This window comes from Gymnoscopelus microlampas (assembly GCF_963454915.1).
Source record: "Gymnoscopelus microlampas genome assembly, chromosome: 21".
Classification (NCBI taxonomy): Eukaryota; Metazoa; Chordata; class Actinopteri; order Myctophiformes; family Myctophidae; genus Gymnoscopelus; species Gymnoscopelus microlampas.
In genome coordinates, this window is record NC_139958.1 from 42,324,136 (window position 1) to 42,334,390 (window position 10,255).

The 10,255-nt window shown below is 45.3% G+C and overlaps 1 protein-coding gene across 1 annotated transcript; it reads right to left on the bottom strand.

Moving 5' to 3' along the window:
* Nucleotides 1–6,632: 6,632 nt before the first annotated feature.
* Nucleotides 6,633–9,572, bottom strand: LOC311037298 (coiled-coil domain-containing protein 39-like; the record flags this gene model as incomplete). The annotated part of the gene is made up of 1 exon (XM_084046421.1): nt 6,633–9,572. The coding sequence occupies one exon, from the start codon at nt 9,570–9,572 to the stop codon at nt 6,633–6,635; it is 2,940 nt and encodes a 979-aa protein (XP_083902547.1).
* Nucleotides 9,573–10,255: the final 683 nt, after the last annotated feature.

The following is a 10,255-nucleotide window of genomic DNA, read 5'->3' on the forward strand; positions in this document are numbered from 1 at the left end:
GGGATTCTACAAATGTCTTATTTTTATCTTTTTTACTTAATGTTTTTATCCCGCGATTTTGTAACCCTTTTTCACCCGGTGCCAATTTTCTAAGTGATCCTGGGCGTTACACTCCCCCCACAGCCTAGGGAGCCCAGGGCCGAGCTCATGCCTCGAGCCAACTGACCTTCTTGTCACCTGACGGGGGAGTTTCCCCGGTAGGACGTAGTGCGTGGAAGGAACACGTTATTCCAACCAGTTCCCTTCCCGTCCATCAGGCGCCCCGGCTGATGAGGGAGGCGGTATAGCGACCAGGATTTACAAATGCCTTCTAAATCCTAACATATTTTTTGAAAAAAACTTATGTTGCTCAGTGGTTCTCAAACTTTTTCATGTCAAGGCAAGGACCCCCAAAATTATATGTATTTGGCCACGGACCCCCAGAAGCAAAGATTTGAGTTAAAACTATTCGCTTTAAAAAATATGTTTATTCAAAGATTTGCCAAAAAAATCAAAATAAGTGGTTACACAGATGCGTTCCCGGTCTGAATGGGTTAAAAAAACTCAGGCCCACCAAGATTATTCCAGACTGTCATTGGATATGTTCTCTAACTACAACTGAATTAATGTTACTACTGTGCCCCCTTTCCTGTGTACGTGCGTGCGTGCGTGCGTGCGTGCGTGCGTGCGTGTGTGTGTGTGTGGAAGAGTGCTATAATTCATAGACACTTCCTGACCCCAGAGAGGACCATCCCCGAGTCGGTCTCCATCCTATCAGATCCTGAACAGCAGACGATGGCAACCAATCGCAGACCACTAGGACCCAACAGGGAGCTAGAGGAGGAAGATGAAGAAGAGGAGGATGAGGAAGGCGGGGCCTTGTACATACAGAGCGACAGAGCGACTGTCGGCGGAGCCGCGGGACTCTCCTCAGGTGCAGTAGTGCAAAGTAACTAAGTACATTTACTCAAGTACTAAGAGATTTACTTATTGTACAGTATATCCAATTTTCAGTACTTTTTACTTCTACTCCACTACATCTCAGAGGCAAATATTATGCTTTTACTCCACTACGATTATTTGAAATTTAGTTACTAGTTACTTTTAGATTTGGATTATTATTACAAAACATACATTACCCACGTAAGCCCTATATACATTTAGGCCATTTGAAAATAGCCGATCTACAAGCTCACAATGTGTCGTGATGCTATGCATTGTGAGCTTGTAGATCTGCTATTTTCAAAAGATTTTTATACATTTGAAAACTTGAAATGGGACATTCTGCATATTGAGTACTTTTACTTTTGGTACTTTAAGTACATTTTGATGCCAATACTTTTATACATTTACTCAAGTACAATTTTGAATTCCGGACTTTTACTGAACTCCGGACTTACTTTGTTTTGGGTTATATTGCAGTATTGATACTTTTACTTAAACATGTGAGTACTTTTTCCACCACTGCTCAGGTGCAAGCTCTGACTCGGACTCAGACTCCCAGAATGCATCGGGACCGGGTGAGCCCGTCGCCGCCATCTCGAGGGGCTGCGGGAGTTTGAGGGGGGACGTCGTTGAGTGGGCGGCTGAGGGGGCGGAGCCAGGGGGTCGTGGCCAAATCACAGAGGGCAAAAGTGGAAGGGCAACGGCCTTGTATTCCGAGCCTGACCTGGACCAGCCGGGAATTCTGGGACATGTAGGAAAAAGAATGGAGGAAGAGGAGGAGCCGGGTGGCGAGAATTCTTCTGGCCACGTCGATTTGTTTGCGCTGACTCTGGGGTCACATGAGGAAGACGATGTCAATTTGTTCTCGCTGACCCTGGGGTCACAGGAGGAAGACGAGGAGGAATGCGATGAAGCGCAGAGTGCCAAAGACTCTCTGAGACCGTGTGACGAGCGGCCATTGCTCCCCACGGACTCGCCACCGAGGACTTCGGGAGACACAGGAGCACAGAGGGAAACGCTGTCTGGCGACGGGACTCTGAAAGCTGGACTTACAGAGGCTGACCCACAGGACGGATATGTCGACAGACACGCAGGGGGCGCAGAGACAAACTCTGAGACAGAGGAGGAGGAAGAGTTCTCAGGCTACATGGGACGTTAATTATTCTTTTCTTTTTTTCGTTTTTGGAAAAAAATCGAAACTTCTTTTTTTTCAAGATTGAAAAAAATATCAGATCTACAAGCTCATAGCGCGGCACTCGGTGCCGCGCTATGAGCTTGTAGATCTGATATTTTTGAATAGCCAAAGAAATCTAAAGTGACTTTGATGCGTTCCAGGTCTTAATGGGTTAATTTTTTATCCCACGATTTTGTAACCCATGTTTTCACCCAGTGCCAATGGCCTAAGTAATCCTGGGCACTACTCTCCCTCTGCCAGCCTGGGGAGAGCTCCGAACTGACCTCATGCTCCCTTCAATGCACGAGGAGTGAGCAGGCCGCTGCTTATCACCTGACAGGGGGGGAGTTTCCCCGGTAGGACATATAGCGCGTTATTCCAACCAGTTCCTTTCTCCTCCATCAGGCGCCCCCGGCTGACCAGGGGGAGGTAGTATAGAGACCAGGATTACTACATGTTTTTTCTGTGAGAGTACCTGCCCTAGGGGACACGGGGTGAACATAGACTCCACACAGAAAGGCCCTTTCTCCAACCTCACCTAGGGTATGGGCACTGATGACGCGGAGGAGAAAACGCGCCCCCAGCACCCCCGGTGGGAATCGTACCCAGGACCTTCTAGCTGTGAGGCGACAGCGCTACCGATTGCGCCAACATGCCCCGGACGTTATTTATTCTGATAATATACATTTGCATGCGCACAGTAAAAACATCAGTGTTCATTTAACTCTCACTCATGTATACATGGATAAATTAACACCAGTGCTGCAGCTATTGATTATTTACCAATTAGTCTATCGGTAACTTTTTGGATTAATCAAATAATTGTGAAGTGTATTTTTTGATTTATAACAAATTGACCTATAACAGATTTTTGAGTGGTGCCAACCACTCCTATATCTGGCTTTGTCCGTGTGTCCGTATGTATGTATGTATGTCTGTCCACAAACATTGATGACAACATCAATACGGGGCTCATCAAAGGCACCACTCACTTCACACAGGGTGTGATTTTTTGGAGTGGTGCCGAAGGCAACCACTCCTATACATGACTTTGTCCGTGTGTCCGTATGTATGTATGTATGTATGTATGTCTGTCCACAAAGATTGATGACAACATCAATACGGGGGTCAATACGGGGCTCATCAAAGGCACCACTCACTTCACACAGGGTGTGATTTTTTTTTTACAATTGACAAAAAATAGTGACAATAACAAACGTGTCATAAAGGGATACGTTGTGAGCTTGTAATGTGTCGTGATGTGACATGTGAGCTTGTAGATAAGTTATTTTCACTATTTGTGACATTTTGTGACATTTTTGCCTAGAATGACACATGGGAATGCTATATTATAGATATATTTTATTATTGACTGTTACTGTAAAATACAGTAACAGTACAGTATTGTCATGTAAAAGGTCATATTACATGAATGCAGACAAAGACCAAGAGCAAAAACGGTATCAATACAGTGAATGATTGATTGATTTGATTAGGATTCAGACATCATCCCGTAACATGGAGCAATACAAACTCCAGAAGATAGCACTTAAAATCATTACTATCAAAATTTGCTATTTCCTTACTGGTCCCAGGTGTAAAACAAACTCAAAAGCAATAAATAAGAATATCATTAATATATAATAAAGAACTAAAACATATAAAAACAAGCACTAATGTAAATGAGATCAGTCTACATGTTTTCACATATATTGCTACAGCAAGTTCATCATTAGTTTTTCCCACAAAGCCTCAATTCAATCAGAATCTTATTTTTGTTTGCCAACATATGATCAAGAAACTGCATCTGTTGTGTCCTCACTCCCTCCTTCTACACATTATACACAAATGACTGTATTAGCCCCTCACCCACCAACATCACATACTTTAAATACTCTGATGACACTGATATTCTCGGACTGCTTCATGACAGTAACTCTTTTACAGAGTGGTGTACTGACAACTGTCTAGAGTCGAATGTGGACAAAACTAAATAACTGGTCATTGAAACAACCCACACTGGACTTAACTCACTCCTCATTCATGGTAAAACAGTAGAACAGGTTGACGGTTTCACATATCTTGGACTCACTTTAGAAAATAGATTTAGGTTTGATCGACACATTACATCTACCCATACATGTTTTCAGTAAGTTAAGATCATTATCTGTTGCCCCTCATCTTCTGTTATTAAAAAAGCATTATTCAACGGCCTGTTCTGTTGTATTGTTCGGTGGATATGAACATTACGGCCATCACACGCTTAGCACTTTCATATCAAATGACACTGATCATCCCCTGTCTCGCTACTTCGACCTCATGCCATCTGGGCGAAGATACAGAACCTTGAAGTGGGAAAAGGTTTGTTTTAACAGGAGTTTTGTCCCCTCAGCCATTGCGGCATTAAACAAACTGCCCTGTCGATAGGATGTTTTCTGTGTACAGTGGGGACCTCATGTATTGTCTTGGTGATATGTTGTTTTGTGCTTAATGGTTATGTGTTGTTTTTTGTTGTTGTTTTTGAACAGACTGGACCTCATGTATTGTCTTGGTGATATGTTGTTTTGTGCTTTATGGTTATGTGTTGTTTTTTGTTGTGGTTTTTGAACAGACTGTGAAGAAAAATATCCCTTCGGGGACAATAAAGATTATTATTATAATTATCTTAACTAAAACAAATGTATATTTATTTCAAAACTCTAATTACTCTGTGTGTGTGTGTGTGTGTGTGTGTGTGTGTGTGTGTGTGTGTGTGTGTGTGTGTGTGTGTGTGTGTGTGTGTGTGTGTGTGTGTGTGTGCGTGTGCATGTGCTTGCGTGCGTGTGTGTGTGTGTAAGCGCGCGTGTGTGTGTGTAAGCGCGCGTGTGCATGTGCATGTGCATGTGCATGTGCATGTGTGCGTCTGCCGTCATTAACATACAAATACCCACCACAAACCCATGGGCACAAGGCTCTCAAAGTTCAAGCAGTCCTGCTTCTCTGGATTGTCACGGCCCAAACAGGCACACCAGCTGAGACTTGAGTGACAGGTAACCTTGGACCTGCCCAGTTATTGCTTCTACCGTACTTCTAGCTTTGTTTAAATTTTAGCTTCCTTTGGTGTGTACGAGGCTTAATGGGATACTAGGCAGGATCACAGATCTGCGAGTACACACACTCTCCCCTCTCTGACAGGTATCACAGTGATTTGATTGCTGTCTTTGATGCATTCATTGATTAGAGAGAGCACTAACGAGTTTTATGGCCCAATCAATCAACTCAGTGCGCAACCCCTTTGAAGTTCAAAGGGATCAATTAAGAGCTCCGGCCGAGTCCCCCCTCTCCCCCCACAGACATTTCAGTCCTTGCAAAGGGATGAATGTCAATACAAATGGACAAATGGAAGTGGTAATGTCAACATAAACAGTGGAACAAAACCAAAATACAGCCAGAGGGATGTGACTTTCTGCAGGATAACACACCTGCATAATTAAATAGTGGCTGATAGAGGGGTAAAAATGCAAAATAAATATATATACTGTATATGTATTTTACATGTAGGCTCAAAGTTACCTAGTCTGCCTTTAAGTTCACCAAGTGATCTTGCCTACTATGCGACCAACCTCTGGTTGTGACCCTGAAAGAAACATGATTCATGATTCATGATTCATGATTCATGACTCGGCATGGCAATTTGAAGCCTGTTTATATTTCGTCATATGCCAACGAAAATCTGCGACGCGTTCGAGCTTATAGATCAGCTTTTTTCGGTCCGCAACCTTTTAAAACAATCATTCATATCATAAATCAGGCTTCATTCTCAACTGAAGGGGCAACAGTGCCAACTCCCCTTGGAAAAGACAGCTCTCTTCCATGTGATTAATCTATATTTAGCTCTATGGAAACTATGAATACTAAATAAAAACTAAACCTGTCAATTCCTAAAATAAAGCTAACAAAAACTAATCTGAAATCAAACACCAAACTGAAAAACTAAATAAAAACTAAAACTAATTAATTAACATAACTAGAGGTCTGTTTAAAGAAACCACAATCTAAAACGGACAGTAGAAGCACTACACAGGTGCAAACAAATGTAATTAACTGTTATTAAAAGAACGGTCATTGATCAAGGAAGTCAAGTCAAGTCATCTTTATATATATAGCACATTTAAAATAGACATTTAAAAAGCTGACCCAAAGTGATTTCCAATGGAAACATCAAACCATACGTAGACCACTGTTCGTAGTCCACAAAAGTAAGACTAAAATATAAAATACATACATTACAATGACATTCTAAAATCAAAAACACAGTAGCAAAACAAACTAATTTGGTGGAGGTAAAAATAGATGAAATAGTTATTAACATTCGTCGGACTGCAAAAAATAGACCGTAGCCTTACAAAAACAATGCTAACCTTAACCTCCCAAAAACTATGCCTAAACCTACAACAAACCTAACCTTAACCTTACAGAAACTAACCTAACCTCAAAACCACGGCCATCTGAGGCGAAACCCTCGTGAAAGAGCGAGACTGGTTTTCTGCAGCTCTCAGCCCCTTCCCCTCCTCTGTGCATTTGAGCTTCTGCCGCCCTGTTGCTTGGTGCTGCCATTGCTGCTGATGCTGCTGCTGCTGCCAGTGCTGGTAGTGCCGCTGCTGCTGCCAGTGCTGGTAGTGCCACTGCTGCTGTTGCCATTGGAAGCACTGCTGGTGGTCAGCGGAGTCACGGAAAGCCCCAGCCCCAGGTCAACAGTGGGTTTAGACGTGGGAGACAGCACGAGAGATGTCGGGGGAGCGCTGCTGCCGCCGGCTGGAAGCCGGGACGACGGCCTCAGAGAGGCCGCGCTGCGCTGGGAGCTGGTCTTACAGCTCAGTCTGACGCCGGGCGTGGACGTAAGAGATGGAAGGAACATCTCCAATGGCAGCTTAAGCTCGGGGTTGTCCTCGACGACGTCCAGGAGCATCACGTTGACCTTCCTGCCGAAGTCCCGCCACTCGCTCAGGGTGATGTCCCGCTCCGTGAACGTCACCTCTCTGGTCCTACAGGCCGAGCGCACCTCCTTGGTCGCCCAGGAGCACTGCTTCGTCACCCTGACGAGTTTCTCATTCTGAGAGACCAGGTCTTTCCTCAGGTGAGCGATGTGTGACTCTATCTGCTGTATCTGCTCGCTCTGCACGTGCACATCCTTCTCCAGAACGCTGTCTAGGTTGTTGTTCATCTCCTCTATGGCGGCCTCCAGCTGTCTAATCTCCATTCTCTTGTATTTGACCTTCTCCTCGGCCGCTCTCTGTTGATCCTCCAACTTAAGCTTGTTCTGGTACTCTGCGCTCGACTCCTCTGTCACTTTGGTGAAGGCTTTGCGGTATGTCTCGTTGTGGCTGAGGGCCAACTGCACGTAGTTCTCGAATGCACTATTCTCTATCTCCTTCGTGCGGACCTCTTTCCACAGAATGTCCAATTTCCGCTTCAGCTCCTCTTTGACCTTCTCCGCCTTTGAGAAGAAGTAAGCCTTTGACTCTTCTCCATCTGGAGCGGGCATTGGACAGATCAGAATCTCGTAGCGCTTCCGCATTATGTCGATCTTAGGCGCCGTCTCGTGCAGCTTCATGTTGGCTCCCTGCCTCTCCTGGTCACCGATCTTGATCTGTTTGCTGAGTGTCTCCCGGTTCCCCCTGATCTCCTTCTCGGCCTGCCTGACGACCGCTTGCATCTGCTGCCGCCTCTTCTCCTGGGACAGGATGCCTTCCTTGTGGTCGTACAGCAGGTCTCTCTGATGCCTGATTTGCAGCTTCAGAATCTTGTCTTCCACCATGGTGTCGTGTTTCTTGCGCTTGAGGCTCTGAAGTTCCTTGGCTTTCCTTTGGTTTAACAGTTGGACCTCCTCTACCTTGCCACTGACCTCTTCCGTCTGAATTATTATCCTCTCCACTGTTCTCCTCACGCGGATCATGTCGTCCACCAGCTGTTGGAGCTCGGCCTTCAGCAATTTATCCGTCTTCTTCCTCTCATCGAGGGTATCGCCTAGCTCGCTAATCTTAGCCTCCATAATCTCCTTATCCTCCGTGTTGACGTCGGCTTTCATCCTAGACATTTTCAACTCCAGCAGTTCGATCTCGTAGCTCTGGTTATAGATGGCAATCTCCTGCGTGTAGAATTTCTGGTCCAGTTTGCCAAGATCCGTCTCCAGGCTCAAGAACGCCGCAGTGCCCCCTCTCAGCTGGGCACCCAAGTCTTTCTCCTTTATCTGTAGGGCCGCCAGGGTCTGGCTCTCACGGAACATGACATCCTTCTGGCCTTCTAGCACGACCTCCAACTCCTTCATGACCTCCTCTTCATCTTGGAGGATCTCATCCAACTGTTGAGCTCTCTCCTCCATGCTGGCGGCTGTATGCACTGCCGTATTCAGTTTGTCTGTCAGTGAAGCACTGTTGCGCTTGGCCTCCACTAGCTTGTTGCTTTTGACCGCAATGATTTGATTTTGATTGGCTATCTTCTGCCTCACAGACTCGATGTCCATGTTGGTTCTGTACAGCGTGTTCTTGAGACACTTCAGCTCGTTATCCAGGTCGATTCTGGCCTTCTCTAGCGCCTTGTATTCTAGTTTCCGTCTGTCTGCCTCGTTGTTTGTCGTTAGAATCTGCTTATTAAGTCCATGGCTGTTCTGTATCATGTTCTCCAGAAATGTTGTCTTGTCTTTGCGTGTTTGGCTCCTCACCCTGATTTGCTGGTTGAGTTGGGCAAGCTGCAGTGAACACTGCTGCATCTCGGCATCCCGGTGCCTCATCTGTGTGACAGTGTTTTCCCACTGAAGGATTAGTTCGTGCCTCTCCGTGTGGGCCTGTCGAAAAGCATCCGCCATGTTGTCCAAGTGGAGTTGTGCCGCGATCGTCTCGGTCACTTCTTTGTCCAGTATCGTGTGCTTCTTAATGGCCAGCAGTGCTTTTTTCTCTATAGCCGCGGAGAGTATCTGGATCCTGCTCTCGTCCTGCTGGGCGTACTTGACGATGGTCATGGTGTCCTGGTACTTACGATCGGCCTCGTCCAGCCAGGCATTCAGCCGGTGCTGGTCCCAGTTCAGCTGGTTTCCGAGCTCCTCTAGTTTCTGGCCTACCCTGAAGATTTCATTCTCTTGTGTGTTTTTATCATCACTCAAGCCACAGCGGTAATTGTGCAGCTGTGTGATCTCCTGTCGCAGGTGACCCGTCTCTCTTTCTGCGAGGGCTCTGAAATGGTTATCCAAGTCTGGCTCTCTTTCTCGAGCCTGGCAAAGGGCATGAGTGTGTGACAGGGCCTGATTGCAGCGTTTCAATTGTTCGTCCATGGCGCCCAGTATGTCCTTGGACTCATGAAGTCTATACTTCCACGCTATGCTCTCCTTTTCCTTCCTTTGAATCTCCGCTTCCAAAGCTTTGTTTTCAGCATTTGCAATGGGGAGGGCAAAGCCATCAACCCAGCCCACCTCAGTCAAAAGCATGTTACTAAGCCACATTTTGCCAAGTAAAATGTTTACAGTACAGGTATGTCTGTCTCTATCTCGTCAAACACCTTGTAGTACAAGGAGTACTACACAAATAGTACAAAAATTACTATAAGTTTTCTGGTCCTAAATACATAATTACAACATAGAATACCTTAAATAGTCTACCTGGCTCTGGTCTGACGTCACACACTGCATAATAGCGTTGCCTAACACCAATTTGCGCAGGTGTGAATTTGCTGTTGCATGCCCATAGTTTGCTGGCCTGCACTGTGGGGAAAATGGTGTTAAAGGACAACTTTGTTTCTTTAAAACAAGGGTTATTGTATTAGTTTGTAATGATAATAATTAAAAGATTAAAAGATGAGTATTAAAAAAAAATCATGTATTGCTGTCTATCGTTATAGTGATTTTAGTGATTTTCTAACTCGGGGGGGCGGGGACATTTGGTCCATTGATAAATATTCATGAACGCATCCTCCGATTTCCTATAACTCTTCAGCTGTATAGGCCAAAACGTGAATCTGCCTGTTACAGCGCCACCATGAGGCTGATTTGAAAAATGTAGGCCATTTCTTCCTTGGCCTAGTGGGGATGTGCGTACAAAGTTTCACGGAAATCGGAGGCTGCGTTCATGACTATTTACCAATGGACCGAATGCCCCCGCCCCCAGTTAAAAATCACTAAAATCACTA